Genomic DNA, 23002 nt, shown 5'->3' on the forward strand with positions numbered 1-23002 from the left:
AAGCTCCCGAGTTCGAGTCTCGGTCCAACACACAGTTTTAATCTGCCAGGAAGTTTCATATCAGCGCACACTCCGCTGCAGAGTGAAAATCTCATTCCAGTTAAATATAATTTGTTGCGTATAAATAGGCAAAATGATTCGTTTCTTTTCGATTATGCTACTGGAGACAAGTAATTGGAAACACAAACAACGATAAAATACCTAGCACTAATTGTCCGGAGTGACCTAAAGTGGAATGACAGTTATAATTGTAGGAGAAACAGATGCTGTACTGAGATTCATTAGAAGACAATTTAATTCATTCAGCTTGCAAGCTATTCTTTCGTCTGATTTTTGACTACTTTTTATCGGTCTGGGCCACTCACCAGGTTCAGTTAACAGCAGATAAAGCGAGAGGGACAGAAGATCCAACGAAGTGTGGTGCATGTTTTCGCGGGTCAGTCAAAAAGTAATGCCTCCTATTTTTTTATTTGTCAGGAATTTCAAAAGCAACAACGAAGGTTGAATACTACAACACTGAATATAAATTAATGACTTTTCAGTATAATCTCCATCTATTTCTACAGTTTAGTCCATTTTTTGACAAGGCCATGTATTCCAGTGTGGTAAAATGCACAGCCGTGCTTCCGAAGCCATTCACTCAGAGAAGTTTACACAGGCTTCTAATCTTCAAAGCGAATCTCTCGGTGAGCTTCTTTTAACGGCTCGAACAGATGGAAGAATGATGGTGACAGGTCAGGATTGTATGGAGGATTAGGCAAATCTTGCCATCCAATTTTCACAGTCTCTTCATTGGTGTGTTGGCTGGTGCATGGTTTTGCATTTTCATGCAAAAGAGCAACATCCACCATGGCTTTTGTTGGACGAACTCACTGAAGACGTGCTTTAAGCTGTTTGAGTGTTCTGACGAATCGGACGAAACTTACTGTGCATAGCCACTCCAAAAAAGTCAACCATAATCACACCCTCGTTCCAGGATACTGTAGCCACAACTTTCCCTTCCAATCGAAGAATTTTTAACTTTATCTTCTTCGATGAGTTTAGGAGATGCCATTCTATTGACTGACTCTTTCATTATGATTCAGAAAAATGAACCCATGTTTCGCCTCTGGTCACAATACTTTCAGAAACTCCTGTCCCTCTGAACGAAGCGCTGCAAGAATTTGGAAGCAATTTTTTGTCTCATTAGTCTGATCGGTTAACATTTTTCGTACCCAAGTTGCACAAACCCTTGAGTATCCCAATTATTGAATAATCGTAATCACACTGCCTTTACCGAGGGGAGTAATGCGTCTCAAATCACTTGGAGCCACCCGCCGCTCACCACAAGTGATATAATTGGCTTAGAGATGGGCAAAACTGTTCTTTTCAGAGATCGGATCAGAACTGTTCACTCCCTGAAATGAATTAGCTCCTTTTCATGACTCACCACTCATTTACAATAGAAAATAAATGGAAGGCACATTGCCCTTTAAACTTGGTTTATTCCAGTACTATACCTGCATTTTGATCTTATTTGATCCTATTTTGAAGTAACACAGATAATGTGTAAGAATTTTGTATTGTTTATTGAAATTTCCACGATATGACAAAGTTTTTGATTATTGATTTATTTTGTACTATCGTGGTTTTTTGGGTGATCGGAAAATGTTGTAACTTGAGAGTTACATTAACAATATATTTGGCTATAATGTATTAAAATTTCATTAACCTCATACAAATACATCGCAACCCATATATTTTTAAAGTGAACGTTTCCTTCCGAAGACGCCTAAAATCGCGAAATCCGTACCAGAATAAGAAAAAAATATATAAATTTGACTGTAAAACGAAAGTGCTGCATATAGCCTTACGCAGAATAAAACAAGGAATATATTGGTGTATCACATTTTGCAATACGTTTATCGGTTCGCTCGTAATTAAAGCGTAAATTCGAGTGTCCATAATAAAAATCCTATAGTAAGAGGAGTCGTCAGGAACCTAATCTGATCAGTTTAAACAAATAAAAATAAAATAAAAACAAATGATGTATACATAACATAATAATGTAATATACATAGCAGTAATATCCAGTAGAGATGAACTCTGATGCAGAAGCACTGAGTCGAGCAGGTCGAGCTGCGAGCTGTATTACTGCGTGAGCTAAGACCGCAGAGACCAGAGTGACACCTGAGTTGCTTTGCTCAACGCTCTGGCTAGAGTCGAGAACGGTGGGGTGAGCGTTGAGCGGGCGAGTTCTGAGGGTGGGGGGAGCGGTGAACTCACCCGCTCCGAGACAAATTGTCCGTTCCCTTGCGAGCAGGTTGTTGCAAGTAGTTCCTATGTTATCCGCTAGGTGGCTCTCTGTCCTGTTGCTCGCATCAACTGCCCAGAGGGCAGGACGCGCGACTGAAACGATCGCCGACAGAGTGCGATGCGAAGTTAAGCTGCGCCAGACACTGCACGCGGCAGACGATGCACAGAGACGGCACAGCGTATGTGAAACACAAAATCCAACGGGGCACTGCACAATGCAGGCAGCCAAGGTAGAAGCAGGGCAGAGGCCGGCGCTGGCTGTGTTGTGTGGCGTGCACTCTGCTTTGACCAGCAGAGGCGCTGCTGATATGCTCCGTCTCTCTCTCTCTCTCTCTCTCTCTCTCTCTCTCTCTCTGCCGTGGGAAACGTTTGGAGCTTCCGTTCTTTTTTTCTGAATCACTGATTGTTCACTCCTTTGAAAGATTCAACTCTATGAATCAGTTCAAGAGCGGATCCCCCATCTCTAAATCGGCTCGCAGAATGTTGCATCGAGTCACTGCCGTCACCGGCCTGCCACTCCGCATTTCGCCACTCAAAGGTGTTTGCCTTTCAGCTTCACTACAGCGACGAAACTATCGTCTAACTGTGCTGACGTCCACTGCCACTTCACTGCACACGTTTCTCAGCCGGTCACGAATGCAGCTGAGCGTTTCTCCTTCTTCATTCAAGAATTCTGTCACAGAACGCTGTCTAGTACGAACATCGATGTCGGCCATTTTTCAAGCGTCATCAGTACTAGCATCTGCTAACGCAGAAAGTTACTATTGCAGTGAACGGGAGAAACAGGTATGTGGAATAACGCCAAATTCAAATTTATACTTAACAGACTTTTTTTAGGGACAAAAAAAATAGGAGGCATTACTTTTTGACTGATTCTCGTAGTACGCGCGAGAGCGTAACTGAGATGCACAACAAACTGCAGTGGTACTCGCTATAGGAAAGTGGTATGCCCCGCGGAGAGGTTTGCTGTAGACCCTCTCTGGCTGTTCCAGGGGGACGGAAGTCAGCTATGAGGAATTAATCCACCAGAAAAGTTCAGTGTAGATACACGTTATCATTCGAGAAGATGAAGCCAGGACCAGCTGGAAAACGCAAGTATTTACAGTACCCCTTCCCTGTTCCCACGAGAGTAAACAGAATTTTTAGACGACCGACGGTGATGCACGAATATGTGACGAGATCTAATCGGCAAATGGAAGCTCATACCTCCGTTCAGGCATGGCCCCAGTCTTGGTGTCGCTGGCTCTGCAATAACTGGAACCGTCTCTGCACTACCGTCGGCCGGGCACACGCTATCGGACATACCACACACAGGCCATCTGTTCTGGCCTCGGTTGTGAGTCAGTTGTAAGCTCCGGGCACTGTTGGAATTTATCTTGCGCTTAGCGGAACATACCGTGTGGGATGGGAGGTCTTGGTCATCGCTGTGATCCCCTCATGTAAACATTTCTCGTATCCGGAGATCGTGTCCGAAATCTTCCGCTTTTTGTGGCAAAGTAAACGCTAGTTAGATTGCGATCAACTTCTAACCTGCTTCAAGGCGACCAACTATTCTACTCTGTAAAACATGATTTAAATGGCGTCCTTGTGGCTTTGCGTTTTAATCTTCACCAAGAGACTGCACTCTTTTCTCATCGGAAGAGCAAATACGAACGACATATGATGAGCGCAGTGCACTGTTTTCATTATCTCGGAGCCACACGCCTATTCGGAACACGGACAAGTCCTTTTTTTATTCATATATCTCAGTTTCCACCTGCCACGGTGACTGCTCCCCTTTTTCGTTTCCACACTCCTCTCTTTCTGACTATGCTTAATTGAGAGACTAACGTAATATTGACGGTAACATAGAATCCTGTCTCTTCCAAACAGCCTTCTGATTTTCACTGTCGCAGTTCTGAGCGTGGACAACGTCAATTTAGTCAAAACGTGCCATAAATTAATTACAAATTACGTTTCAAAATAATACACATCAAGCAGCATTAAGGAAAAATATCAACCCAGTAATAAAGAAATATAACGAATAAAGCAGGACTCTATACAAATATAACTTTTACCAATCATACAAAAACGTTTGTCTCTTATGAAATCAACAACGTTTACCTATGAACAGCATAAAGTACATCTATACAGAAGGCTTCAGATTAAACTAAAAAAAATTAGATGAAATATTAGAAGAGCAGTCTAGTTAAGAGGTTCAATCCCACCAGTATTTGTATCACCTTGAGAACATGCCTTTAGAAAACTAGTCTGCGATGACAACGGAGTAGCAATTGTAGGAACGAAATTAAGACATATGGGATTTTCAGACGACATAATGCTGCACAATGTATTTCCAATGATAGAACAAATCAATGAAGTGACTAATCAGGCTAGAATATCTACAAACCTTTCATTAACAAAGCTAATGTCTAACAGCCTGGAACATCAACCGATACAGAAATGTAAGACCCAGTTAGAATACACCCAACATTATATGCACCTTGAACAAGTCCTACCATTCAACAACAGTCAGTAACTGGAAGCTGATACCTGCGTTAAAAACAGATGGAGAAAATGTTAGAATTTGAAATATTTTTTGTGTGTAACGTATATGTGCGTATAAAAAGAAATATCTTTAATTAGTGAGTCAACCCGAATATTGTCACAGGTGACTCACAAATTGGTCTCTCACACACATATAAAAAAATAAAATCAGAACGACACAGATAATTTTGTAACGTAGTACACACATCAAAAAAAGTTTTGCATCACCTAGGTTCCAAGAGTTCCGGAACCTGTACAGAAAATTGGAACAGAGATCAACATAAACATCATTTTCGCCCTTTTTATTGCTCATGAAAACCACACATTGCACGTTGTACCACCATACAGCGGGACCTTCAGAGGTGGTGGTCCAGATTGCTGTACACACCGGTATCTCTAATATCCAGCAGCACGTCCTCTTGCATTGGTGCATGCCTGTATTCGTCGTGGCCTACTATCCACAAGTTCATCAAGGCACTATGGTCTAGATTGTCCCACTCCTCACCGGCGATTCGACGTAGACCCCTCAGAGTGGTTGGTGCGTCACGTCGTCCATAAAAAGACCTTTTCAATCTATCCCAGGCATGTTCGATAGGGTTCATGTCTGGAGAACCTGCTGGCTACTCTAGTCGAGCGATGTCGTTATCCTAAAGGAAGTCATTCACAAGATGTGCACGATGGGGCGCGAGTTGTCGTCCATGAAAACGATTGCCTCGCCAATATGCTGCCGATATGGTTGCACTACCGGTCGGAGGATGGCAGTCACGTATCGTACAGCCGTTACGGTGACTTCCATGACCACCAGCGGCGTACGTCGGTCCCACCTAATGCCACTCCGTAACAGCAGGGAACATCCACCTTGCTGCACTTGCTGTACGGTGTGTCTAAGGCGTTCAACCTGACCGGATTGCCTCCAAACACGTCTCCGACGATTTTCTGATTGACGGCATATGCGACACTCATCGGAGAAGAGAACGTGATGCCAATCCTGAGCGGTCAATTCGGCATGTTGATGGGCCCATCTGTACCGGGCTGCATGGTGTCGTGGTTGCAAAGATGGGCCTCGCCATGGACGTCGGGAATGAATTTGCGCATCACGCAGACTATTACGCATAGTTTGAGTCGTAACACGACGTCCTGTGGCTACATGAAAGCATTAATCAACATGGTGGCGTTGCTGTCAGGGTTATCCCGAGGCATAGTCCGTAGGTAGCGGTCATCTACTGCAGTAGTAGCACTTGGGCGGCCTGATCGAGGCATGTCATTGACAGTTCCTGTCTCTCTGTATCTCCTCCATATCCGAATAACATCACTTTGGTTCACTCCGAGACGCCTGGACACTTCCCTTGTTGAGAATCCTTCCTAGCACAAAGTAACAGTGCGGACGCTATCGAACCGCGGTATTGACCGTCAAGGCATGGTTGAACTACAGACAACACGAGCCGTGTACCTTCTTCCTGGTGGAATGGCTGAACTGATCGGGTGTCTGACCCCTCCGTCTAATAGGCGCTGCTCATGCATGGTTGTTTATGTCTTTGGGCGGGTTTACTGACATCTCTGAACAGTCAAAGGGACTGTGTCTGTGATACAATATCCACACTCAACGTCTATCTTCAGGAGTTCTGGGAACCGGGGTGAAGCAAAACTTTTTTTGATATTTGTATAATGAATATAATGCGGAAGAACATGGCCAGAAACGAGGACTTACGAACCAAAATAAAAGTAAACAATTAATTCACCAAAATTAGAATTGTAGAGTTTACTACATTCAGATATTTGCATGAAGTGTTCCTGTGAAGATACCAGTTTCGACTTATCTGTTATTTTTAGTAGCCAGTGTACTAAATTTTGCTGTATCAAAATATGTCGAGAACACCATGAAGCTAGGTTCGTACCGGCTAACTATTAGTTGGAACCTGTCATGTGTGGTGATATCCAGCGAAGCAGTCTTCGATGAAATTGGAGTTCTCTGTCGTGTTATACTAAACATTGAGAACATGCGTGGAAGAGTGGCTGTTAAACATCCTGCAGGTAGCTTGATATAGGCCTCGTCAAGATCTGCTATAACTGTGGGTGACTCTTGTACGAGGTTAACATACGATTTCAATTGTCACTTTCTTCCACACGCAATTGCTACTGGTTCATTTAAGTGACTCCGATTTTCAGAGTTTTGTCGTTTGATGCGGCCCGCCACGAATTCCTCTCGTGTGCCAACCTTGCATCTCAGAGTAGCACTTGCAACCCACGCCCTCACTTATTTGCTGCATGTATTCCAGTATCTGTCTTGTAGAGTTTTCTTGGCCAGTGCTGGTCTGCTTTTTATGTCCTCGTTGTTCCATCTGTCATGGGTTACTTTGCTACCTAGGTGGCAGACTTCCTTAACTTCATCTTCTTCCGATCACTATTTCTGATGTTAAATTTCTCGGTATTCTCATTTCTGCTACTTCTCCTTACTTTTGCCTTTTTTAGATTTACTCTCAATCCATGTCCTGCAGTCATCAGAATGTTCATTCCATTCAATAAATCCTGTAATTCTTCACTTTTACTGAGAATAGCAATGGTCATCAGCGAATCTTATCATTGATATCCTTTCACGCTGAATTTTAGTCCCACGCATGAATCTTTCTTTTATTTCTATCATTGTGTCTTCATGTATGGATTGAACTGTAGGGGCCATATATAAAATCCCTACTTCACCCCCTTTTTAATCCGAGCACTTGGTACTTGGTCTCCCATTCTTATTGTTCACTCTTGATTCTTGTTCAAATTTTATGTTAATCTTCTTTCCCTGTAGCTTACCACTATTTTCTCAGAATTTCGAATGTTGCATTGTCGAACGCATTTTTCAGGTCCACGAATCCTATGAACTTGTCTGGATTCTTCTTCAGTCTTGCTTCCATTATCAACCGAAAAGTCAGAGCTGCCTCTCTAGCGCCTTTACCTTTCCTAAAGCCATCGTCATCTAATAGATCCTCAATTTTCTTTTTACATGGACACAAATGACCATCATGGTCAAATAAATCAGGGCTTACATGAGAGATCTAGATGGTCATTTTTCCCATGTGCTATTCGGGAGTAAAACAGTACAGAAACACTCTGAAAATGGCAGTATGAATCCTCTGCCAAACACAAGTGTACACTACACACTAATTGCGCGGGTGTAGGATGTCTCAGCCATCCGCTGTCTATCAGATGAATAGCAAAGATAGCCTTTTATGGGACCAACGATTGTAAGAGTCAAGATATAAAAATCAGATCGTCATCTGGCTGGTAAGGAAAAATTGCTGTGGATGCTCATCGGACGTTCATTTTGTCACGGTGACAAGAAATGGCATTAACTATATATTTGCTTATTCAGCTTTTCTTCCCTAACCGAGAAGGTGTCTCGTAGCGAAGCCGTAATGCAGCAGGGGACCAGAAGGCACCATTGAGAGAGAGAGAGCGTGTTGCACCAATGAAGTGGACTCCCGTGACGCGTGGTGTTTTGTGCCCGCAGACCCTACCGGTGCCGCAGCCCATCCAGCGGAAGAAGAGCCTGCCCGACGTGCAGGGGCTGCCGCGCGCCACCGAGCCCATGTCGCGCGAGGAGGTGTCCGTGCTGAGCTCCGCCCGCCGCGAGGAGATGCGCCGCATGCAGGAGGAGCAGGAGCGCCTGCGCGCCAACCCGCTGCTCTACCTCGTCTCACCCCACGTCAAGGTACGCATTCTCACCTCTCACCCTCCTCACTTCTCTGGTCCACCATACCTTATCACTCTCCACCTCAAGGTCACCATCCCCACTTCTCTGCTCCACCTTACCTTATCATGGTCCACCTTACCTTATCACTCTCCACCTCAAGGTCACCATCCCCACTTCTCTGCTCCACCTTACCTTATCATGGTCCACCTTACCTTATCACTCTCCACCTCAAGGTCACCATCCCCACTTCTCTGCTCCACCTTACCTTATCATGGTCCACCTTACCTTATCACTCTCCACCTCAAGGTCACCATCCCCACTTCCCTGCTCCACCTTATGTCATCACTCCCCACCTCAAGGTACATCATCACTTCACAGCTCGACCTCGTCCTTCCTTGCATCGAGGTATGCGCTCCTCATCTCTCTTCCCAACCTCATCTCTCTCAGCATCAAGGCGTGCACTCCTCATTTCACTCTTCAACTAACTCTCCCTCAGTCTCAAGGTACATGTCATTTCCCAACCACATGTCTTCCAATGTAAAGCTATGCTCTCTTTATTTCAGTTCCCAGCTATGTCTCTCTCAGTGCCAAGACACGGTCTCCTCATCTTATATCCCAATCGAGGTTCTCCTCACATGAAGGTATGCTCTTTTCATCTGCTCGTCCTTGTTTCTCTTCTCTTTCATTTCCCAACCTCGTCTCTCTTAACCTCAACATATTGTCTCCTTATTTCATTTTCCAACTGTGTCTCTCCTCGTGTTACGGAGTTCTCCTTTTGTCTCACATGCCAACCATATATCTCCTCATGCCAGAGAGCTATACAGGGCTATTACAAATGATTGAAGCGATTTCATAAATTCACTGTAGCTCCATTCATTGACATACGGTCACGACACACTACAGATACGTAGAAAAACTCATAAAGTTTTGTTCGGCTGAAGCCGCAATTCAGGTTTCTGCCGCCAGAGCGCTCGAGAGCGCAGTGAGACAAAATGGCTACAGGAGCCGAGAAAGCGTATGTCGTGCTTGAAATGCACTCACATCAGTCTGTCATAACAGTGCAACGACACTTCAGGACGAAGTTCAACAAAGATCCACCAACTGCTAACTCCATTCGGCGATGGTATGCGCAGTTTAAAGCTTCTGGATGCCTCTGTAAGGGGAAATCAACGGGTCGGCCTGCAGTGAGCGAAGAAACGGTTGAACGCGTGCGGGCAAGTTTCACGCGTAGCCCGCGGAAAATTGGCTCATGCCACAACTGGAGACCGACAGCGCCGACTTCCTCTTTCAACAGGCTGGTGCTCCACCGCACTTCCATCATGATTTTCGGCATTTCTTAATCAGGAGATTGGAAAACCGATGGATCGGTCGTGGTGGAGATCATGATCAGCAATTCATGTCATGGCCTCCACGCTCTCCCGACTTAACCCCATGCGATTTCTTTCTGTGGGGTTATGTGAAAGATTCAGTGTTTAAACCTCCTCTACCAAGAAACGTGCCAGAACTGCGAGCTCGCATCAACGATGCTTTCGAACTCATTGATGGGGACATGCTGCTCCGAGTGTGGGAGGAACTTGATTATCGGCTTGATGTCTGCCGAATCACTAAAGGGGCACATATCGAACATTTGTGAATCCCTAAAAAAACTTTTTGAGTTTTTGTATGTGTGTGCACAGCATTGTGAAAATATCTCAAATAATAAAGTTATTGTAGAGCTGTGAAATCGCTTCAATCACTTGTAATAACCGTGTATTTCTGCTCACATCCCAGCCACATCTCTCTCAACATCAAGATATGCTCTCTGAATCTCACTTCCCAACCATGTCTATCTCAATATCAAAGTCTTCCCTCCCCATCCTAATTCTCAACCACGTCTCCTATCTCAAAGTATGCTCCCTTCATCTCACTGGCCAACTACGTATCTGTCCTAGTCAAGATGTGTTCCCTTATCTCACTGTTCAACCTCATCTCTCCCAAAGTTTGGCTATGCATTCATTATCCCATTGATGTAACTCGTTGCTCTGTATGTCAAAATTCTTTCTCCCAACTCTGATGATTTGCGTCACATTTCCAGACATGAAGGTAATATTCCTGAAGGTACTGCTCCATTTCATCCCTCCACAAGTCAAAGTGTACACGTTCCTGACCATACTGTCCTTCTTCTTACCATACTTCAAATTATGCTTTTCCCACTTATTTGTCCTATCTCTCCATGTGTCAACATATGCCCATTGATCTACTAAGTCAGAGAACACAATAAAGGAAACTAGATTGTTGAGGATACAGCGTTACACAGCTTACCACAATGCAAGAAGAGTTTCAGTGCACTCACTATAATTATCTTCAAAATTCAGTCACATAGAAAGATGCGACGATGGATTGTGTAGTCGCTGAGGATAATTATACTAAAGCCCTGTATAGATACTCATCTCCTAACAATTCTGAGTCCTCACTTTCACTTCCGCCGAATTTTGTAAATTCATCTTAGGTACTAAAACGTCTCTACAAACAAGGAAGTCAATAAGGAATTGTAATTACGTGGTGGACCTCTTCAGTTCACCTATATTGTAATGACATAACATCGAGCATTGCGTCGATTCAACTTCCATAAAGCTAATGTACGAGGACTAGTGACCAAGAGGGACTGGTGTGTATCAATAGCTAGATATTTTCTTCTTCTTCCATCAAACCCTTCTCTTTGGAATAGTAAACTTCCTAGTCTTGAGACTACGTTTCGAGTCTAAGTCATTCATATGATCACAACCGTTGAGTCTCCAACACAGTTAGCCGTAACAGCCTAGCAGGAACAGATTTTAAAACACAGGCGGTTTATATAATTGCTCGTTCATCATCCCTAAGAGTGGTTCGATGCAGTTCTCCATTTGTGTCGCTTTGCAGCTATCTTGTTCTTCGTCTCAGCATAACATCTTCATCTTCCCTAAGAGTGGTTCGATGCAGTTCTCCATTTGTGTCGCTTTGCAGCTATCTTGTTCTTCGTTTCAGCATAACATCTTCATCTTACGTCATGACCAATCTGTCTTATATTCTCATATACAGGGTGAGTCACCTAACATTACCGCTGGATATATTTCGTAAACCACATCAAATACTGACGAATCGATTCCACAGACCGAACGTGAGGAGAGGGGCTAGTGTAATTGGTTAATACAAACCATAAAAAATGCACGGAAGTATGTTTTTTAACACAAACCTTCGTTTTTTTAAATGGAACCCCGTTAGTTTTCTTAGCACATCTGAACGTATAAACAAATACGTAATCAGTGCCGTTTGTTCCATTGTAAAATGTTAATTACATCCGGAGATGCTGTAACCTAAAGTTGACGCTTGAGTGCCACTCCTCCGCTGTTCGATCTTGTGTATCGGAGAGCACCGAATTACGTAGGGATCCAAAGGGAACGGTGATGGACCTTAGGTACAGAAGAGACTGGAACAGCACAGTACGTCCACTTGCTAACACCTTTTTATTGGTCTCTTTCACTGACGCACATGTACATTACCATGAGGGGTGAGGTACACATACACACGTGGTTTCCGTTTTCAATTACGGAGTGGAATAGAGTGTGTCCCGACATGTCAGGCCAATAGATGTTCAATGTGGTGGCCATCATTTGCTGCACACAATTGCAATCTCTGGCGTAATGAATGTCGTACACGCCGCAGTACATCTGATGTAATGTCGCCGCAGGCTGCCACAATACGTTGTTTCATATCCTCTGGGGTTGTAGGCACATCACGGTACACATTCTCCTTTAACGTACCCCACAGAAAGAAGTCCAGAGGTGTAAGATCAGGAGAACGGGCTGGCCAATTTATGCGTCCTCCACGTCCAATGAAACGCCCGTCGAACATCCTGTCAAGGGTCAGCCTAGTGTTAATTGCGGAATGTGCAGGTGCACCATCATGCGGATACCACAAACGTCGACGCGTTTCCAGTGGGACATTTTCGAGCAACGTTGGCAGATCATTCTGTAGAAACGCGATGTATGTTGCAGCTGTTTGGGCCCCTGCAATGAAGTGAGGACCAATGAGGTGGTCGCCAATGATTCCGCACCATACATTTACAGTCCACGGTCGCTGTCGCTCTACCTGTCTGAGCTAGCGAGGATTGTCCACGGACCAGTAATGCATGTTCCGTAGATTCACTGCCCCGTGGTTTGTGAAACCCGCTTCATCGGTAAACAGGTGGAACTGCAAAGCATTCTCTGTTAATGCCCATTGACAGAATTGCACTCGATGATTAAAGTCATCACCATGTAATTGCTGATGTAGCGACACATGAAACGGGTGAAAGCGGTGACGATGCAGTATGCGCGTAACACTACTTTGACTCAGTCCACCAGCTCTCGCAATGTCCCGTGTGCTCATGTGTGGGTTCATGGCAACAGCAGCTAACACACCAACTGCACCCGCTTCTCCTGTGACGGCCCTGTTACGGACCCGTTTGCGTGCTACGAGCATACCTGTTGCATACAGTTGGCGGTAGATGTTTTGCAATGTGCGGCACGTTGGATGCTCTCTGTCCGGGTATCGTTCTGCATACACCCTGCAGGCTTCAGCTGCATTTCGTCGACACTCGCCATAGATGAGTATCATCTCCGCCTTTTCAGAGTTCGAATACACCATGGTTACAGGTCCTACAACACTACACTATCACAGACGTCTGGTAACACGGTGTACTACAGTTGGTCTGCGTGCGGAGACGAATGCAGAATAACAATAGCAGCAAGCGCTACTTGCGGACACTGCGACAGCTAGACCAAACCACAACAGTGCACTACAGCCACACTCGTAAACGCGGTCGTCATCGTAAACATGTCCCTGCAGATGCTGCTCGCCGACCGTGGCCCGTGTTTGTTACAACACGCAACTGAACGTCGAAGGTTTCAGGCGTCAACTTTAGGTTACAATATCGGATGTAATTAACATTTTACAATGCAACAAACGGCACTGATTACGTATTTGTTTATATGGTCAGATGTGCTAACAAAACTAACGTGGTTCCACTCAAAAAACGTAGGTTTGTGTTAAAAAACATACAGCATTTTTGTATGGTTTGTATTAAACAATTACACTAGCCCCTCTCCTCACGTTCGATCTGTGGAATCGGTTCGTCAGTATTTGATGTGGTTTACGAAATATATCCAGCGGTAACGTTAGGTGACTTTCCCTGTATAGGTATGCCGCTGTGTTTCTTTCTTCCAACTACAGTTTTCATCATCAATAACTCATTCAGTAATACACTGATGGAAATGGAAAGAGTTACACCATGAAGCACCAGCAATGGGCATCAGACTTCGTGGAGACATTCTCACACGTGTTAGGAAAGTATGCTCCTGCACTCTCTACGGCCATAAATGTTTTGGTTTGTATGACCCATAAGCTAGCATGGCAGTCTACTTTAAGTGACTTCCATGCATACTTAATGACGACTTGACGCCTCGGTTTCGCAACAAAATACGTTATCTTGCACTTTATAATAATTTATATACAGTAACTTTTCATATTTATCTATACTAGATTTTTATTACTGATAATAACTCATTAGAGTCAAACTGGTTAACTGTCATAAAATCAACAAATGTGATCAAGTCATTTGTGAATAAAAAGTATTCTTCAAAACAGATCGCGTGCTCCAGTTTGTCAGTGTCTGGTTTCATACACAACTGATCCTGAAGTTTTTGACGCAAAGAAGAAATGTGATAACAGCGAAATTTATTGCACATATTTCAGACATAAGAATACATAGATGGTTAGAACTGCATGTACTTTAACTGTGATGGTTCAGCATGGTTGGAAGCCACCACATGCCGAAGTCAGAGCCTCTAGACTCCGTCGCCTGGAATCAAAGAGGGTCTGGATGTGCTGCAGAAGAACACAGAGCCACATGGTTTGTATCCGAGGCCATAAAGCGTCTACAGTGGTTGCAGGAGAACCAGAACAAAAAAGATTCCGACTAACCATATCCCAAACATTTTCAATGGCAGACATGTCAAGTGAAGTTGCAGCTCACGGATACAGCAGTAGCCATCCTTATCAAAGAAGGCTTGGACATTCCTCACAACATGTAGCCAGGGCATTTGCGTGCTGAAATATGTCATGTGGGGCTACCTGCAGGAGTGGTAGTGTCTCAGAGTCTACAAGGTGTGTCAAACCTTTTTGGTCAAACTGAAACAGGTGATAGTGGGTCTACAACCTATTATGTTGAGATAGGGAACCAATGGTCGGAAATTCATGTTTATTGTGTTGCGGACATGCACAGTGTACATCACATAACAACAATTTACGACATAGAAATTGTTCAAAGTGGCGACTGCCAGTCTCATTGCGTGCATGGTAACTGCACATACAGTTCTGCTGCACTCTCTCAAAGATCCCTGGTGTCTATTGCACCAGGTGACAGGCAGTTTGGGCCCTAGCAAGCATGTCTTCATCCATTCCTACGGCGGTTTCATACACCAGCGTCTTGACCTAACCTCTGAGATAAATGGCCAGAGGTGCGAGATCTGCAGTCGCAATGCCCATGGGACAGGACCTCCCCTTTCTATCCAGTGACAAGGATATGTGTTGTTCAGGTGCTCGTGGACATTAACATTGACGTGAGCTGGTGCACTGTCATGTTGAAACAAACAACATCCTTTTGCGGACAACAAGGGGTACGGTGTTCAAGAACTGTGGCTGCACATTTTGTAGGAAACATCAGGTAACGTCGGCCAGCCAAATGGGGAGCCGGCAAGTAAGGTCCTATAAGGTTATCTTGGAGAGTGCCCATCTATTTGTTGACTGAGAATTGCTGCTGGTGGCGACCAACGTGAGTGGCGTGGGTATTGTCCTCACTCCAGACATGGCTGTTGTGGCCGTTGAAAACACCATTACGGATGACTGAGGCCTCACCTGTGAACAATACGAACTGTACGAAGTTCGGCAGTACAGCACTGAGGTGGATAATCCGTCGACAGAAGTGAATGCAGGCCTCGATATCCATTGGTCCCAGTGCTTCCACACTTTTTTTTTGTTAGGGTGTAATACCTTTTCCACCGGTACTCTCCACAGTGTATCCTTTGAAATGTGGATTTCATGGGCAAGTTGGCAGGTGATTTTTCCTGGGTGGTCGGCCACATGAAGCCAATACCATGTCCTCAAAATCTGGTGTTGTTCAGACTGTCTTTGGCTGGAATGTTGGCTGGCTCTCTGTGGTGTGAACAACCACATCTCTTGTATTTAGTATCCACAGAGATAAACTTCTTCCACTTACGATGACGCCTGTTGGTGAAGCATTCTCTGTACGTTCGAGCCTCTTTAGGGCATTGCATCCTGCCACACCGTACATTAAATGCATGTCAGCCAACTCTCTTGACGAATAAGATTCCATCTTTGGCTACACATAATACACTGTACACAGTAACACACCTCACCATGGACATATCACAAGGTGTTTGATGCAACTGGCGCCAGGGATAGTGGTGTGTGTGTGTGTGTGTGTGTGTGTGTGTGTGTGTGTGTGTGTGTGTGTGGCATAAGTTAATGCGAAGTGAGATGCATGCAATTGTCACAGGACGACCGTGCTATGAGCTAAGATGTGTACAGTATGACTGTTTGGTGGTCAGGGGTGTACGCTGTTTATCACCCACTTCGTCTTCCAATGTACAACAGATACCCAGGATCTTTGCGAGAATGTGAGAGAACTGAATGTGCCATTGCAATACATGCATTAAGAATGGGGGTCGTCGTTTTGAACAATTACTATGAGCTTGATGGTTATGTGGTGTACACTGTGCATACTGTGATAGCACAGTAAATATGCATTTCCGACCATTGGTCCCTATCCGCATATAATCATTTGTGGACCCAGTATCACCTGTTGCAATTTGACCCAAAAAGTTTGTGACACACTGTATAATCACCCTGATGGTTATTGTTCAGATAGCTCTCAATATACAGGGCGATTCAAAAAGAATACCACAACTTTAAAAATGTGTATTTAATGAAAGAAACATAACATAACCTTCTGTTATACATCATTACAAAGAGTATTTAAAAAGGTTTTTTTTCACTCAAAAACAAGTTCAGAGATGTTCAATATGGCCCTCTCCAGACACTCGAGCAATATCAACCCGATACTCCAACTAGTTCCACTGTCTCTGTAGCATATCAGGCGTAACAGTTTGGATAGCTGCTGTTATTTCTCGTTTCATATCATCAATGGTGGCTGGGAGACGTGGCCAAAACACCATATCCTTAACATACCCCCATAAGAAAAAATCGCAGGGGGTAAGATCAGGGCTTCTTGGAGGCCAGTGATGAAGTGCTCTATCACGGGCTGCCTGGCGGCCGATCCATCGCCTCGGGTAGTTGACGTTCAGGTAGTTATGGACAGATAAGTGCCAAAGTGGTGGCGCTCCATCCTGCTGAAATATGAATTGTTGTGCTTCTTGTTCGAGCTGAGGGAACAGCCAATTCTCTAACATTTTCATCACTCGTTCTCGGCCGTCCAGAACTTTTCCCTTTGCACAAACACCCATTCTCTGTAAACTGTTTATACCAACGTTTAATACATCACCTATCAGGAGGTTTAACACCATACTTCGTTCGAAATGCACGCTGAACAACTGTCGTCGATTCACTTCTGCCGTACTCAATAACACAAAAAGCTTTCTGTTTAGCGGTCGCCATCTTAGCATCAACTGACGCTGACGCCTAGTCAACAGCGCCTCAAGCGAACAAATGTACAACTAAATGAAACTTTATAGCTCCCTTAATTCGCCGACAGATAGTGCTTAGCTCTGCCTTTTGTCGTTGCAGAGTTTTAAATTCCTAAAGTTGTGGTATTCTTTTTGAATCACCCTGTATAGGAAGCAAGATCACATGTTACAGGCAATTATGCTCCAAACTATTACACTTTACGTTTGTCCACTATGCCACTCCAAATGCTATCTGCCCAACTGAGCTAATCACGCTAGCGTCTAACAAGTAGTAGCTATCATTTTGGGGCAAATTGAAGTGAGAATCGTTCGAAAACACCACATTTTGCCACTCAGCGCGCCAGTAGTGGAGTTCATGTGCCCTTTACTGTCAGAGGCGTTGGGCTTTCTCATCAGTGGAAGATGATGTAATGCTATGCGTGCCATATGTCCAGCCCTCAGCAGATGGCATGGAACTGTCGAATCAGACAGGTCCACATTCTTTGCAGTGCTTCAAGTCAAGCCAACGCTGTGGATGGAGCTGCTCTGTCGTTTACGGCCATGCTGTGGACAAGAGGGCGATCATTCCGCAGTACCGTCACACTGTAAGGTCCAGTACCCTCTCGCCTCTGTGCACGGCCGTCCTCTATCCACTACAGTTGAGTCGGCATAAGTTGATTCTTCACAGTTGCAGTGTGGACTGGGCGCGATAGCTTCACGCGCCTACTTCAACTAATAACATAACACGATTTCTTAAACGTCTGTATGGCAACACTTCAGTCATCCTGTCACATTCATTGCTTGTACGTGTCCATTTCGTTTGAGGACTCAACCCCGGCTGACTGTAGCATTACGCACGACCTATGTGGTAAAAAAAAAAAAAGTCAGCGCCCTAAGTACATGCATGTCATCTCCTTACAATTTTAATCATGTACAATGGTTGCGCTGTTCTCCACATCTTTCGATTCTGGGGTGATTAAGACCACTCCTTCTAGTTATTGCAGTTTTCATAAATAGTTTTATACTATAACACTTCTGCACTGTCAGGTATCAGGGATGATCGTGAAAAATAAATAATTAAAATAATATGAGCAGGAATTAAGTTACGTTTGTAGCGTAATTGTTTTGCATGGTGGTATTTCGTTTGCTATGGGTTTATTTGTCGCTTGTCGTTTTTATTTGTGCTTTACTGTTGTTATTTGAATTTACAAATTGTCATTTTGTCAAGTGGAGGTGTGAACGCTAGTAAATGGAGTGCCAAGTGGAGAAATCGAGTCAGCCGTGCCTGAGACCTCAAACGTAATGGACACGTGCAATCAACGCGTTCCGACATGTTGTTCTGTTTGAGTTCTATAGAGAGGTGACAGCAGGAGAGGCAGCCAGAAACATTTCTGCCGTATATGGGGTAATGCCATTCGACAGAGCAAGGTGAGAAAATGAATTTCTCGTTTTAAGGAGGATCGTCTTGAAAATAGTGTCTCGCCACGTTTAGGAAAACCTTTGGGGTTTGATGAAAAGCGTTTAAACGCATTAATCCACGATGATTCAAGTCACTGTACTCGAGAGCTAGCAGATGCGATGAACTGTGGTCATTACACTTTGCATGCAACGGGAAAGATTCAAAAATCGGGTGCGTGGATACCGCATGCTCTAAGTAAAAATCACAAAAAGTCGGCGGGTGGCCATGTGTACATCACTACGTGCTCGTCGTCAATTGGCTCGTGAACGGTACCGGCCGGCCATTCCTACCCTGTATCGTCACTGATGATGAGCAATGGTGTCTTTATACTAATATAAGCAAAAGCAAGGAATGGGTGCGCCCAAAAAAAGCAGCAGCTCCACGTAGAAAGACCTGCGCGTATCCGCTAAAGTGGAACAGCGGCGGTGTGGTGTACTGCGCATTGCTTCCCCAGGATGTAACCATCACTGCTGGCATTTAGTCAACCAATGATTCGTCTTGCAGACGGAATCCGAGAACAACGAGCAGAAAGACTGCGGTGAAGTGACGCTATCGCACGATAACTCCTGCCCATCTTCTGCTACACTGACAAAAAGCAGTATACAGGAGTCAGGTTGGAACGTCCGTCCTATCCACTCATTCACCTGATCTCGATCGCTCAGATTTTCACATTTTCCTCTCTCTATCGTACAACCTTCAAGGAATTTCCTTTCCGGATGAAAATGCGCTCCGAACTTGGCTCGACGAGTTCTTCGCCTCAAAACCAAATGATTTCTGCAGTCGCGGAATTTAAAAGCTACCACAGCTTTGTCAGATTGTTGTAAGGAGAATATATTATTGATGACTAAAGTCTCTGCTATGTGTATCTATTGTGTTTATTAAGCTTATGGAAGATGCCCCAGATTAACTGAGATAGTCATCGATTTCCGTTTGACAGGTAGTTGTGTGTGTTTGTCGCAGGAATGGTTCTCGCGCCAGCAGCTGGTGATGCTGGTGCTCTTCATCAACATCTCGCTGGCCATCATGTTCTTCAAGCTGCTCACGTAGTACACGGCCCAGACCTCGCCGCCGCCGCCGCCGCCGCCGCCGCCGCCGCAGGCCTCTGCCGCACAGCGGACACACCCCTTCGTGTCTCCACGGGCCACAACAGAGTTTCACCGGGATAGGATTCGTGACTTTGTTTTCTTTTTGCGAGAAAAGAAACTAATAGCTACTTGTGAATAAAAAGAAATACCACCTAGCTTCCAAAACTCCAGTTACCTATTCGAGAAGAAACCTCTCTTGTTTAGAGACTAAAAATATTGCAAAAAACAAAAATAACACTTCTGTACGAAACTCGAGGAAGAGACACCAAAGGGAATGATTAAAAGATACGCTTGAAGGTCTTTATTTATAGAGTGTTGTATATGTATGACATATTTTTACATGGAGAGTCTCATTTGACATTTTTTCACCTTTTAACGCCTGTATAAGGTGGAGTAACAACTTTGTACGTCATGTTTCTGACCGCTGTGTATATTAGTGCTAAATTTTTACTAGCATAAGACTACTGTCGTTTTGTATTCTGCACAAAATTTTATTGGAGTTATCTTAGCAAGGTTGTTTGTTAGAGAAACTGTGGTCATAATTGGCAAAGGGCTCTTCTTTGCTGTTGTTTTATTCTCATCCACGCAAGCTTGATATTGCCGGGATCTGTTCTAGGGCTGCATACGTGTCAATTGTCATACGGTTTACCGACATCGTTTCGTTGCATTGCAGGTTCAAGGGATCAAGCACAGTTTTCTCTGGATGCGTTCCAGTGTTGACTTGTAATTTGTTGGAAAGACCGTAGGCTATCAACTCTGGTCCGATCTAGACATCGGATGTAAGATTTCGCCCTTAGCGTCCGGCTTGCCTTTGTAAAGGCCAGACAGTGTTAGTTTGTGTAGAAGGGCCGCTGACGTGCTGTACGGATTCCAAATCGGGATGAGCTAAAGATGAGCATTTCTGTGAAATAACGTTTATAAGGAAACCCCGAGTATGTTGTATTAAAGCATATCAAAACTCTAATTCACTAACGGAGTGGACGCTCTTCACCGATAGTATGGGTTGCTCTTGCATGAGGGGTGGGAGGAATTCACGGATGTGTGCCTTTCAGTAGAGACTCTTTTGAGAACAAAAACTAACGGAAGAGATAATGGCTGTCTAAATTAGTTTCACGTATGTCGCAAAGGAAATATCTTGTCCTTTTGTACTTTCAGAAACAAATGAGAAGATATTTTAGGACTGCTCATTATATACCTTGTTACTTGTTGTCTAGCCAAATTATTGGGACTAAGACTTACTAACACTTTCCTACTGCTAACGTAATGATAGCAAGTCCTCTACTGTAAACTGTAAGACGCATAAGAGCGATGTTCGTTATATACAACGGAATGAAGCCGTTTCTTGCAGATATGCTACGACGAGCTGTTTTTGAACTTTTGTACCGTCGCCTCTCCCGTGCCAGCTGAATCTCCTAGAGATGGCGAAGAGGGGATCTTCTTGCCTAGTCTCGCTGGCATTTATTTCAGGTTGTGGAAAATAGTTGCGCACTTCGCCTTTCCCTCGAAGCTAATCGGTTTTATACTTTGAGACACACGCACAGAATTGATCGCAGGCTTTGGTTTGGTGTGAGACTGCCCCGTGGTCTTAATATGCCGTTTATTTCTCCTTTTCGGTTAGGACAACCATAAACCCACCCCGCGCGTTCCTTGTCGACGCAAACTAAGCGATGCACCCACTCGAGACGAGTCTATGTGTTTCCGATGAGAAGCTTATCCTGGAAGAGCTCCGCTTCGCGATCTTCCCATTCCATTTTCGGCTTTGGCTGTATAGTCGGACTGTTGCATCTCTGTCGTCCCCATTCCACTCGTGCTCCCGCCCGCAGTTGTTAATTTTCCTGCCCCTTGCTCTCAGTTTCAGAGCTGTTGTATGAAATTGCGTGTTTAGTGTTATCCCCCGTCCCAGTTCTTGTTCGTGGATTTGGTTGTAAGAAGCTCTACCGTGTTGCAGCATGATGAACGTCGTTTTTGTTAACGCAGGCTCAACGCTCGGTGTGCAGGCATAAAACCTAGTGAAAGTAGTTTCCGCCTGCATGAATGCCTTAGCACGATATCGTCCAGATGGTTTCGTGTCATACTGAACTTGTCCAACATACTGTTGATCTGTAAGTAATTCAGCATTTTGCAACAAATCGCTGATGCGATCTGCTAGGGTTTCTCAATCTGTCCAGTTAATATCACCCATTTTGACTCCTATTACCAGGAGCATAAAGAAATGTCGACGTTTGCATCATTTCAGCTGCACCACGTTTCCACTTTCACCATCGTGAGCCTGTACAATGAGAAAGTGTTGGATGTTCATTTGTCAGTGTCCACCTGCCTTCTCCGTGAAACGCACGATTGACTAACGAAGCAATTTACTGTTAAGCTTTATTTTCTGCTGTTGAAATTCTTGTTCATGTTTTGGGCTACAGTGGAATGTTGACCTGCGGCGGAGCGACACCTGTCCAACCACAGCCCGGTCCGTGACCACTGGTCAAGAGTGAGTGCGTAATTCTGGTAAGCCGGTGTTGCAGAGGTACTGCAGGCAAAACTCCAACACTACAACCCGCCAGCACCACTCCAAGTCTTATAATTTGTCACGATGATCTTCAGCTGTCTGAGAAGTAGAGTGCCACTGTTAAGCTGCACCTGACGAAGGTGGAGAGATCTATGTCCTTTGCATGCTACTGAGCAGCTGTATATGGGCGAATATTTTTTGCTACAGAACGGAGGAACACATTGCTGCTGTAACAGTCGATGACTCCATCTGGCGATGTCAACAGGCAGTCAACAACGGCACGGTCTAGAGTAAATTATGCGTGTTTTTTATGCATACCAGATGTTCGCGCGAAATGTGTTCAGGTGCAAGCGACGAAGAATACGGAGTGTGGAGCTCCCTTACTCAAGTTAGCGTTTTTTTCTTCTCGACTGCGCTGAGGCTATAGACCACGACTGTGCCGTACTGATGTGCCCCGCATAACTACCACTGTGTAGAGATTGTGAATTGTTAAATGTAAGTCTATATCGTAACCAGCTCCTTTGAAACCGATCAGTGACGTCTTCAGTACCAAATGACCATCGAGAGATTGTTAATTTGAAACTTTTATGACTTATGTTGAGGGACCATTGCTAAAGGGCTGACAGCCAAACGGTGAACATCGTGGATTAGAGAAGGATACAGTGCAATCTCTCCTAAGCGCTAACAAACGATGCACAGTTGTCGATAGTGTATCGAGCTCCACCATGTAAGGAGTTTACTCAGTGGTGTGACGGACACCAA

General features: G+C 44.5%; 1 protein-coding gene across 2 annotated transcripts in view; it reads left to right on the forward strand.

Annotated features, from left to right (window-relative positions):
- LOC126190750 (junctophilin-1) overlaps window positions 1-23002 on the forward strand; it is a 960015-nt gene that overhangs the window by 918539 nt on the left and 18474 nt on the right. Inside the window, exons 10-11 of one of the 2 annotated variants that reach the window (XM_049931258.1) lie at window positions 8318-8518; window positions 19619-20047. In XM_049931258.1, the coding sequence (XP_049787215.1) occupies window positions 8318-8518; window positions 19619-19705 (288 nt within the window). In that variant the 3' untranslated portion in view covers window positions 19706-20047. Of the gene's footprint in view, window positions 1-8317; window positions 8519-19618; window positions 20048-23002 lie in introns of those variants that run through there. The other variant, XM_049931259.1, reaches the window with a different exon arrangement.

Source organism: Schistocerca cancellata, chromosome 6 (genome assembly GCF_023864275.1).
Source record: "Schistocerca cancellata isolate TAMUIC-IGC-003103 chromosome 6, iqSchCanc2.1, whole genome shotgun sequence".
NCBI lineage: Eukaryota > Metazoa > Arthropoda > Insecta > Orthoptera > Acrididae > Schistocerca > Schistocerca cancellata.